Source organism: Schistocerca piceifrons, chromosome 6, assembly GCF_021461385.2.
Source record: "Schistocerca piceifrons isolate TAMUIC-IGC-003096 chromosome 6, iqSchPice1.1, whole genome shotgun sequence".
NCBI lineage: Eukaryota > Metazoa > Arthropoda > Insecta > Orthoptera > Acrididae > Schistocerca > Schistocerca piceifrons.
The window spans coordinates 592,336,178-592,348,605 of NC_060143.1; the positions used below are offsets into that span (position 1 = coordinate 592,336,178).

Consider the following 12,428-nt stretch of genomic DNA (forward strand, 5'->3'; position numbering starts at 1 on the left):
TCAGCAGTTACGAGAACGTCGCCTTAACGAGCTGTGTAGCAAATACCCTCGAGTGAATGGTTAACCATCGTCTGGTGTGGTTGTTAGAGACCAGGCAGCTCCTTAGCCCGCTCTCAGTGTGAATTCCGGTGATTTCGGTCCACTGTCGACAACCTGACCTTACTAGACGTGGCTATTCAGCAGGCACTTCTGCGTAAACATCACTGTCTTGGTGAATTCTTTGATATCAGCAAGGCACATGACACTACTTGGAAGCACAATATTCTCGAACATCTACATCAACAGAGCTTTCGTGGACCCTCCCTATCTTCATATGGTCTGTCCTGTCTAAGTGCTTTATTGGGACCCGAGTTGGTGACCTGCTGTCGGATTGTTTTGAGCACGAGAATGGTGTTGTTCGGGCACAGTTGTAAGTGTTACCCTCCTTGCCATAGCCATAAACAGTATCATATCTATGGAAAGGAGTCCTGTACAGTGCTCCTTATTTGTGGACGAGTTTGCTGTTTTCTGCTCCTCCTCCAGCGTTCCACCTGTACCCCATGAGTTGCAACATACAGGGCAGAAGTGAGAGAAATGGGCTGCAAAGACAGGTTTTCAGTGTTCTGCAGATAAGAGTGTGTGTGTTCATTTTAATCTTTCTCGTCGTATTTTTAGTTTACCTGACTTGCATGTGAGGGGCACCATTCTACATTTTAAAGACTTGGTGAGGTTTCTGGGCCTCATTTTTGACTCCATATTGTTGTAGTACCACACCTGAGAGACCTGAAAGCCACAACTCAGAAGCCACTGAGTGCCACAAAGTGCCCTAGCCACTGGTCTTTGGGAGCAGACAGGATGCGTCTGCTCCAGTTTTATAAGGCCCTTGTGCATCCATAGCTAGACTATGGATGCACAGCATATGAGTCAGTGACGCTATATTATTAGAAAATTATCAATACTACCCACCATCAGACGATTAGGCTAACTACTGTTGCTTACAATACCAGTCCTACACCCAGTCTCTCTGCTGAGGCTAGGGAACCACCACTCCCCATCAGGCAGCAGCTCCTCATGGTGAGTCAGGCATGTAAATTCCTCAAAGCTCTGACCTCACCTGCATACCATACTGCTGGTTAGCCATCTCTGGACTACCTTTCCTCCAATCGTCATGAGTAACAGTGCTGTTTGAGGGCTGCATGCAGTGTGTGCTGGAGTCACTTGGTGTGGAGCACATACAATCCTAAATCCAGGGTATTAACTGCCTGCCGCCCAGGATAATCTTAGAGTTAGTGCAGTACAGGAAAGATTCCACTCCAGTATATGTTTTAATACTTTATTTTCTGCCCTTTTAACTGTGCATCACAATTCTACAACTGTCTTTACAAATGGGTCGAAACAGAGGGACTCCGTTGGTTGCCCTGTTGTTTTCCCTTATTTTGTCCTCAAGGTCCAACTTTACTGTATTCATTGTAGAACTGTATGCAATCTTGTGGGCACTGGAGTAGACAAGGTGTGCTATGAGTGCTTAACTCTTTGTCTGTAACGATTCTCTGAGTGCCCTTCACTATCTACAACGTTTTTACCCAGCAGATAAAGTAGTCCGGACGCAATTCTCCAACTACAAAGGCTGAGAAGGCGCTGTCTTTCTGCTGGGTACCAGGGCACATAGGTATCGAAGGGAATGAAAAGACAGATGTAGCAGCCACGGAGGCATGTAGCGATCCTCGATTATTTCAGTGTGCTATCACCCTGCATGCTGTCTCCTCGTTGTTGAGGTGCAGAGTCATGAGTCATGAGTGGCTGGAAGTGACTGATAATAAGCTGCATCTAGTAAAGTGCATTATGTGACTGTGGCATACTTCCTTTCAGCCACGATAACGGGATGATGTCCTCCTTACCCATTTTCGCATAGGCCACAACCCAATGACACATGTCTTCTTGCTATGGTGGGAGGCCCCCCCCCCCCCAATGTGTGGTGCTTGTGGCGTATAGATCACTGTGTACCACATTTTACAAGGCTGTGTTTTATTTTAAGACCAGAGGGTAGCGGCAGATTTGCCAACAGATCTGTTCCCTATTTTAAGTGACACTGAAACGAAGGTAGTGTGACTTTTAAGGGTTTGTGATCTGTCCACCTTTTTTCCCCGATTTCTGGGGAGATGTTCTTAATGTGTTAACTGTGTTACTGGCTCAGCCGTACTTTTTTTTATAAAGGGGTCAGCCAGCCACAGTCCACTGTGCTGTTGGTTTAGCTCCTCTGTCGTTTTACTTCTGTTTTCACCCCAGGTGTAGCACCTTTCACCATATCGCCTTTGCGAAAATGAAAAATGAGCATATGGCATCGTTGGCTGGGAGGCCCCATCCGGGCAAGTTCGGACGCCAAGTGCAAGTCTTATTTCAGACGCCACATTGAGGTAGGATGAACTGATGAGGAGAACAACACAACATGCAGTCCCTCAGGGATAGAATCTCCAACCAGGCCGGGAATTGAACCGAGTCCACTTGCATGGGAGGCAAGCCCATTAGCAGCCAGCTATTCAAGCCACTCTCTCCGTCCTACCTTACTCGTGTTGTCCCACGTAATAACTCCAACGGCAATTTTTTACAGAATGTGATATGGAGTTATTGTGTGGGACAACGTGAGTGAGGTAGGAGGGAAAGAGTGAGTGAGTGTGCGAACTCTTGTAGCCCTTACCAATATTTGGTACTTTTATATTAGTTAGGATGCTGATAACCTCGCTGTTGAGCTCTTGTAGTTCCAAATACAACAAGTTAATGGTCCTTGCTTGTGAGGTAATCCAACACAAGTCGCCATACCAAAATCAGTTCTTTCAGGGATTCTCTGTTATTGATATGTGTTTCTCTTTATGGGATGATAATGATTTTTTCAACAGTTTTCGGGATCCCAGCCATGTTATTATTCGTAACCATTTATTCCGCTCAGTTCCCTGTTTGTGTGTTCTGGCACAAAGTGTCTTCTGCTTTTTTAGGTCCATGGTGATCTGGCCTAGGGTGTTAACATGATCTTGTGATAGTGTTCTCAAGCACCACTTGGTATATTCTCATTGCGAGGGAGTTCGTTGCATCTACATCCATCGGGCCTGATGCAGATTGGCTCAGGTCAGAAATTTCAGAACTTTTCTGGGTCAGTTGCCTACTAATCGTTTATGCTTTTTCGGAAGTAGTGGTGCTGCTTCATTAGCATCCTAACATGGCAGTCTCTGCTTTTTTTTGGAGTAGATTCCTTTGCGATTTTGTTTCTTTTTGGCGTTCGATTTAGACTGTTTTATCAGAGTTTGTTCCTCTGTAACTACAGTGTCTGATTCGTCCTCATTACTGGATGCCTGGACTTCATGCAGAATTTCAGTTATTTCAGTTTTCTCTGGTTTGTCATTGTTATCTGATAATCATCACTAACACTTTTGGAGTAACACCTACAGTTTGACTTACAGGTTTGAATCTGGTTGATTATAGTTGAGAAAATAAATTGTGTAGTATTGCCTCATTGCGAGATGCTCAGTAATGTTGGACAAAGGTGGTCTAACGTTCATAAATTCCTAGTGCTTTAATGGATAAGGCAGGTGTAGAGATGTATATATCAGGGACAGAACTGTTGTCACAGGGGGGCTTATGGCTTTACCTGCAGGTATCTGGCCACTCTTCAATGTATGCACTGTGTGTGAACATGTGAACATGGCCAGGCTACTACAGCCACCACATGTGCATGATTGTCCATCATATGTTAGTATAGCATGGTCTCCACTACTGTAATATGCGAAGGTATGTGCTACTGAATGTCTACATTAAACTTCCTTATCCATTACATCACCAGGAATTTATGAACATTAGACCAACTTTTTCCAAAATTACAGAACACCTTGCCCTAACGTGGTACTACAGAATTTATCTTCTAGGCTGTAATTCGCATGATCGTGGAGGTGGAGCAGAGCACACAACTTGCGTATTATATGACAGGCCATGTTGGTGTCTTAGAACAACATTGAAGTTCTCACATGCACAATAGCTCTCAACATGCTCTCTGCCACAGTTCTTGCCCTGTTGAACTGTTTGATTGCAGTGAGTATCCGTGACAAGCTGCGCCTCTCGCTATCACCTCATTTGCCTTATTACAATTGTAGTGGTTCGTATTTCGTCGTTAGCCGCATAGTGACCAGTGTGAGAGTTACAACAGTTGGGTGGAACCACTCACCGCATCCAGTCACCTTGATGGAGGGGTACGAGCGCTGTCAGCGAAATCAAACATGCATATGGTGGGGGGACTCATCACAATTAAACCTGTAGGAAAACTTCCAGAAACGTTAATGTGCAGCCATTTTATTTGTACTGTAAAATCACATTTTCAACACTCCAGTGACGCTTAAACGTCAATATCAGCCGTTAGAACACAAAAATGTGCATTTACATTGTAAATGAAATGTAGAATCATATATGTCGGTCTTAATTGCAAAAACAGGCACAATTGATATTTGTCCTTTACAGCATCATCTACCACGAATGAGAAATGACTGTTAGATGAATCCATACATATTTTTTGGCATTGAATCCGAATATGCAAGAAAAGTGTGGGTTCCCATTTGAAAATACAAAGTTGATCCCACCCACACAGGAGGGGTGGTTAGGAGGTAGCCAGTTGAAGGGGAAACATTGTTACAAAAATCTCGAAAAGTTCTTGACCGATTTCCTTCAAGTTTTTACATCTTATCGTTATAAATATTTGGGCAGACACAGGCTATATATATATATATATATATATATATATATATATATATATATATATTATAAATGTATATATCATAGGGGTAGCTCACATGAATACTCACAAGCTTAATGCGTGTCAGAGGACTGACTTTCCACATGCCCTGGGCAACAGAAGCGCTAACATGGTCCTTTCTTGTGTATGAGTAGTTCAGTTGTCACCACAGTGTTGGCACCTCATAGCTTCGAACACTTCAGTTGTCCTTGAACACTGTTTTTATGGTCTGCTGTGGAGTGGTACCATGTATGTAGAAAAACAGCGTGTGTGTGGCCACCTCGCTCATTCTCTCCAGTAGTTTTTCATGTTGGAAAGCTGCCCTTTCACGAAGTCTGTTGGCATAGATCTTACAGTGTAGACCGCAATCGTTCATTATTGGAGGTCCTGCAGCAAAGCTTGTACTCATCCTTGACGTAGAGGACGATTATCAGTGGTGTGTGCTCAGATCGACTGGGATTTAATATGCATTGTGGAATGTTTTGTTGTTTCATTCTGTTCTGAACCTTTGCACTCTATCAGTCATGAATAAATCTTTATGCTGACGATTCTAGCTGGAAGTGTCGACCTCTTTCTCCATGCTCTAAGAAATTTCTTGAAAAATCTGTTAGATTGATTTGCTCAATTTTTGCTCATAACACGTAATTTTATACGCATGTGCGTTTCCTTTAAATATAAAGTTTTTACAGTTACATTGGTTTAGTTTATATTATTTCTTATTACATTATAAGTCATGATAAATTTAAGTTACAAGGACATTATTGGATAAGCCAGTGCTTGACTCACTTTTTAAAAGTATTCACTATCAATATCTTAACTTTATAGGATAACAAGTTACTAAAAAGAGCTTCTTTGACATAGGGGCTTTTCACGGTTAAAGTTAATCTTCTGTTAACCATATGAAAGACTTTTCTATGGTTTGTTTCATAGTTGTGAATATCCACGTTTCTTTTTGTGATCTTAGTATCTTCTTTCACTAGCATTGTAGTTTATAGTATATACATGGCAGAAACTGAGATTATTGTGTCTAACGGACAGGGGTTTGCAAGAAGTTCCTGGTTTTACTTTTGCTATCATCCGAAAGGCTCCCTTCTGTAGTATGAAAACAGTTTTCATATTAGTTTGGCATGTCCCATCCCACAGTACTGTTCTACAAGACAAGAATTGGTACACTAATCCATAATATACAGTACTTAGGGTTTTAGAATTAAGATATGGTGATAATCTTCTTAATACATGTAGACTGGGTGTTATTATTTACAGATATAATCAGCTTGCTGCTTCCATGAAAGTCGATCATCTATGCATAAACCCAAGACTTTACAATATGTACAGGTTTTTGGTAGAATTTCATCAATGACAATATTTTGCCTGTTGTGATCACTTGGTTTAAAGTAAATAATATTACTTTTTTCTATGTTTACTTTTAGGTTGTCTCTTTCAAAGTGATCTCTTGCCTTTTCAGTAAAATTTTGTATCCCTTAAACTATATTGAGCTCACTGTCTGCATAGTAGACACCAGATGTATCGTCTGTGTACGTAGTGATCGATTGCTTATTGCCAAGAGAACTTGAGAAATCATTTACATAGCATATGAATAGGACTGGATCTGAAACGGAGCTCTGAAGGACACCAAAATGTGTATTTCTTATACTTGACCTTCTCCTTTCCAGTATTTCTCCATTAGACTATATAATCTCCGTGCATTGCCATCTACCCTTTAAATATGTTTCTAGCAATTGCGTGAGTTTTCTAGTGACACCACTCTTAGAAATTTTTGATAAGAGCACTTTTCGATGTACTCCATCAACAGCACTTGACAGGTCCAGGAATACATAGCATATGAATAGGACTGGATTTGAAACGGAACTCTGAGGGACACCAAAATGTTTATTTCTTACACTTGACCTTCTCCTCTCCAGTATTTCTCCATTAGACTATATAATCTCCGTGCACTGCTGTCTACCCTTTAAATATGTTTCTAGCAATTGCATGAGTTTTCTAGTGACACCACTCTCAGAATTTTTTGATAAGAGCGCTTTTCGATGTTCTCCATCAAAAGCATTTGACAGGTCCAGGAATATTCCTGCTGCTTGGGATTTTTCATTTATTTTTCATTTATTTTAAACGTGAGTTTCTTGTATGACAGGTCCATACAAAAAGTTGTCAAAATTTTCTATACGGAACATTTTTTATATAACATTCCCCAAAGTGTGTTATACAAGGTCTTTGAGAAAGTACGAAATTTGTTTAGCTGCATAGTGATTATCGATATGTAGTAGAAGTTTCTCGATTATCTTTGAAAATATAGGTATGAGGGAAGTCTGTGGTGGGAGCACGTGAAAGGGAAGATTGTGTGTTGCGGTGGGATTGAAGTTGAGAAATAGACAAAATGTTGTTCGTTTGGAAATACGTTGGCCGTAAGGTTTTTGATTCTACTTACCATGTAACGGAATCGGCGAGTAAACATCAGTTTAGTACGCTTCTGAATAAGGTATAGGTTCCTGCGTTGCAGGACAAGTATTCATAAATCATTGGGATATCATATTGTTGGAAAATAATCTGCTATTGCGATTAGTATACAACTACATGTATTAAATGTTCAGGCTTGTACTTGCATTGGAGTTAGTGGTATTTACCTCCCTTTTTTTTTTTTTCAGGTCGCTACACCGGCTCTTGGCGCAAACCAAAATGTTACGCAATTTAGGCACAAGTAAGTACTATATATCAACTGCTTAAAGTTCAAAACCGTAACAAAGGTTCTAGTGAGATTATTATATTTACTTGCTGCCCTTTGTCGTTACATTGCATGATGCAATATATAATATTTTTACATGGCCGGTGTTAAATAAATTTGTACTGGAGAGAAACGATGTCATTGATGAGGCACACTGGCATGTTTTTCGTTCCAGGCGCGCCTTATGAACATTCTTAAAGATAATTTTTGCCGTGAAAACATTTTCTGGTCGAGTGTCGTGTATTGACGTTCTGTAACTTGCAAGTAATTGGAGTATGATGAAAATGTAATTCTCTGCATTATGTAAAAGTTTATCAGGCCAGAAAAGAGGAAATTGGTTTATGTGAGTTTGTAATTGCTGCAGTTGCACAAATTTAGTGATTTGGCTTTCTCAGTAACTTTGACCTCGTCAGTTAGTGAAATATAACTTATCAAGTGTTATATTTGATAAGACAAGCCAGTGTGTTTTGTACTTAGGTGTGAGAAAATGTTTGATGCTGAGTTGTTAGGCCTTGTTCCATGTAACAGGGTTGTGGTGAGATGTCATTACAATATTAAACCAATCTTTGATTGTATCCCTTGTGTGTAAATGCAGTTAACATCAGTGATTTCGAGTTTCTACTGCCCAAACTGAAAGATCAAATTCTGTTTTAATTGAAAGTCAAGCTTATGTTTGTAGTGCTGTTCTACATCTACATTTATACTCCGCAAGCCACCCAACGGTGTGTGGCGGAGGGCACTTTACGTGCCACTGTCATTACCTCCCTTTTCTGTTTGTCGCGTATGGTTCGTGGGAAGAATGACTGTCTGAAAGCCTCCGTGCGCGCTCTAATCTCTCTAATTTTACATTCGTGATCTCCTCGGGAGGTATAAGTAGGGGAAGCAATATATTCGATACCTCATCCAGAAAAGCACCTCTCGAAACCTGGCGAGCAAGCTACACCGCGATGCAGAGCGCCTCTCTTGCAGAGTCTGACACTTGAGTTTGTTAAACATCTCCGTAACGCTGTCACGGTTACCAAATAACCCTGTGACGTAACGCGCCGCTCTTCTTTGGATCTTCTCTATCTCCTCCGTCAACCCGATCTGGTACGGATCCCACACTGATGAGCAATACTCAAGTATAGGTCGAACGAGTGTTTTGTAAGCCACCTCCTTTGTTGATGGACTACATTTTCTAAGGACTCTACCGATGAATCTCAACTTGGTACCCGCCTTACCAACAATTAATTTTATATGATCATTCCACTTCAAATCGTTCTGCACGCATACTCCCAGATATTTTACAGAAGTAACTGCTACCAGTGTTTGTTCCGCTATCATATAATCATACAATAAAGGATCCGTCTTTCTATGTATTCGCAATACATTACATTTGTCTATGTTAAGGGTCAGTTGCCACTCCCTGCACCAAGTGCCAGTCCGCTGCAGATCATCCTGCATTTCGCTACAATTTTCTAATGCTGCAACTTCTCTGTATACTACAGCATCATCCGCGAAAAGCCGCATGGGACTTTCGACACTATCTACTAGGTCATTTATATATATTGTGAAAAGCAATGGTCCCATAACACTCCCCTGTGGCATGCCAGAGGTTACTTTAACGTCTGTAGACATCTCTCCATTGATAACAACATGCTGTGTTCTGTTTGCTAAAAACTCTTCAATCCAGCCACACAGCTGCTCTGATATTCCATAGGCTCTTACTTTGTTTATCAGGCGACAGTGCAGAACTGTATCGAACGCCTTCCGGAAGTCAAGAAAAATAGCATCTACCTGGGAGCCTGTATCTAATATTTTCTGGGTCTCATGAACAAATAAAGTGAGTTGGGTCTCACACGATTGCTGTTTCCAGAATCCATGTTGATTCCTACATAGTAGATTCTGGATTTCCAAAAACGACATGATACGCGAGCAAAAAAACATGTTCTAAAATTCTACAAGAGATAGACGTCAGAGATATAGGTCTATAGTTTTGCGCATCTGCTCAACGACCCTTCTTGAAGACTGGGACTACCTGTGCTCTTTTCCAATCATTTGGAACCTTCCGTTCCTCTACAGACTTGCGGTACATGGCTATTAGAAGGGGTGCAAGTTCTTTTGCGTACTGTGTAGAATCGAATTGGTATCCCATCAGGTCCAGTGGACTTTCCTCTGTTGAGTGATTCCAGTTGCTTTTCTATTCCTTGGACACTTATTTCGATGTTGTTATGAAACACAAAAGTTTGTGTTTACATTGCAGATGTAGCTTGCACTCTGAAATGCTTCTTTATAGAAGTTTTGGAAGGGGAAAGGAAAGTATGAATAATTATTTTTTTCTTGGGGACATTGTGTTTGTAGTTGGAGATCTGGGTTAAAGTGGAATGTGGTAGCAAATTTTCTGATGCTCTTGTAGTAGATTCCATCAGGGTTGTTATATTCACTTATTGTGGACGAGAACTATGCCACGCACTTTATTTACTGGAGTCTGATAATTTGTAATCATTGGAAAATATAATTTGAATTGTGTTACATGTGAAATGCAAGAATTAACCATATAAAGCAATATGATGTCATTAAAAAATTGTTGGATTTTGCTCCTTGGTGCATGTAAGAGTTCGTTCTACTCACTTTCTTACTTTTATTTTCAGATCAGAAGGTGTGAAAGGGGCTGTAGTTGGTATAGATCTAGGCACCACGAACTCGTGTGTGGCAGTAATGGAAGGCAAACAGGCAAAAGTAATTGAAAATTCAGAAGGTGCAAGAACCACACCGTCAGTTGTGGCTTTCACTAAAGGTATTTCTGTTGACAACAATTATATCTTCCTTTTGATGTGACTATCTTAAGAAAATCCCTTTTTTGTATTCACACTCTAAGATTGACTTGTGTTGTATTTTGTGGTAGTTTGTAGCTAAACTATATGCACAGTAATGTATTTAGGAAGAAACCTAAGCTGATGATCTGTTCTCTCTGTGCATATGTGACATCACACCCATCATTGTCAAAAGTCAGTTTTGACATGCAGTTATCAGTCAATTCAACCAACCATAGTTTTGATTTTTTATCAGAGTGTGGACTCTTGGAATTTTACCAAACAAGGTAATGGTTAAAATCCTTATCCAGCAGTCCAGAGTTGGATTTTCAATGCTTTTGCTAATGTCTATAGTTCCTTTGAAAAGACAACAATATTGCCAATGTCATTCCTCAATCTGAGTTTCGTGCTGTTTCTGATGTTGGCCTCACAATTTTAATCCTCCTTTCTTCTCAGAGTGATGGTAAAGCTCAAAGAGATAGTCTTTTTATCTGGGTAGGCATTTTGCTGAACATTTCTGTGTTGTGTGAAGTTGTGGTACTATATATCTATATCAATTTTTTTTTACAACAGTGTTGACACATCTTGTAATGTCAGTCATGTTCCACAGGTGAGTGAAGCCAGTGCAGTCTCGTCTTGCACTATTGCATTGCCAAAGTTAATTCAAAGACTTTGTACTGTGGATTGCAGAGTCATAATTTTATGAATTGCGTGGATGTCATGGGGAGATGTGTCAAACTTAAAAAAAGGCGGCAGTGTTGATTTCGCACTCAATTTAAATTGTACGAAACTGCGATGAGGAAAAAATGGATTAGACACTTGTAAATTATAGAGCAGAACATTATTGTAGTGTCCTGCTGGGTTAAAGAATATACATTAGAAACACTGCCTTTGAAACAGGATTATCTACAAATATTGTTTGTGGTTATTATGGTTTTGTGTGAGGTATGTAATGTTATTGTCATGGGTAACAGTGTTGCTATACATGGTGAAAATAAGGGTGTTGAAATAGATGAATTGCACGTCACAACCTGCAAGTAAAAGAAAGGACAAATTTTGAAAACCGAAATTGAACAGATATGGGTGTCTGGAGGTGTATAAAGGGTATCTCAGAAATGCTTTATAGTTAGTGTATTTGAAGAATAAAGATCAGGATTTTGAGTAAGGTGAGTTAAATTACATTTAAGTGCTTCATTGGAAGACATTAATCGTCATCAACACTGTAACCAAAATTGGTATCTTGTGCCATGAGTTGCGCTCTTGTTATCCATTGCTTGCAACAGATGTTGAAAATTACCAAGTCTACTGCCCCTGTGTCATTAATGTTACATTGTAAAGCTCACAGGTCTATGAATAGCTGTCAACAGTCTGTGGAATATGGTTTAGTGCTTTTTTCTGAATTCAGTAGTGCTCCAGAGATAAATACTGATCTTTCACAGTTGTGACTGGTTCCAGTGAACTGTGAAGTCAAATAATAATGGTTCTCTGCACATGTATGTGCATTCTTAGACGTAAAACCTGCCCAATGCAGAGACTAAGTCACTCGTTAAAGTGAAGCGGCCAATCAAACTGGCCGCCCTCAGTTGTGAGTCTGCCTATACGCATGATTTGGCAACATGGTAGAGTGCAGAAGTGTCTGGAGAAAATAGTGTCTCCTTATTGAGCTGTTACAGTATTGTATTAGCTCGTAGTCTGGTACAGGATGATTAATCATTAACACAACCACCTGGCAAGGGTTTCTTTCAGACATCTTTCTAAGGCTAGTGGGAATTTCCTGTGGCTCTGACCAAATGGCTATAAATTTACTGAAGTTACAGCCCACTTTGTTTTCGGTTGTATCATGATTCCACGAAGTGGATACATTAATTCACAAGGTAACTGTTACTGGAGTTCCAAAAAACCTAACATAATATGCTTGTACCAACTGCGTAATCAACAAATAGGAATGTGGTGCGCTATTAGTGGTGGAAGCAGTTAAGTGACAGATACGAAAAAACCTAACATAATATGCTTGTACCAACTGCGTAATCAACAAATAGGAATGTGGTGCGCTATTAGTGGTGGAAGCAGTTAAGTGACAGATACGTGCAAAAACATTTTGCAGCTTTTTTCCAAATTAACGGAGAAAGAACTTGCTTTTGCTACCTTT

At 40.2% G+C, this 12,428-nt stretch overlaps 1 protein-coding gene across 1 annotated transcript in view; it reads left to right on the forward strand.

Moving 5' to 3' along the window:
- The first annotated feature begins 7,050 nt into the window (after positions 1-7,050).
- The window catches only part of LOC124802455 (heat shock 70 kDa protein cognate 5), an 88,224-nt gene continuing 82,846 nt past the window's right edge, over positions 7,051-12,428 (forward strand). The window contains exons 1-3 of the mRNA XM_047263240.1: positions 7,051-7,244; positions 7,411-7,463; positions 10,118-10,263. Coding sequence (XP_047119196.1) covers positions 7,143-7,244; positions 7,411-7,463; positions 10,118-10,263 — 301 coding nt within the window. The 5' untranslated portion in view covers positions 7,051-7,142. The remainder of the gene's footprint in view (positions 7,245-7,410; positions 7,464-10,117; positions 10,264-12,428) is intronic.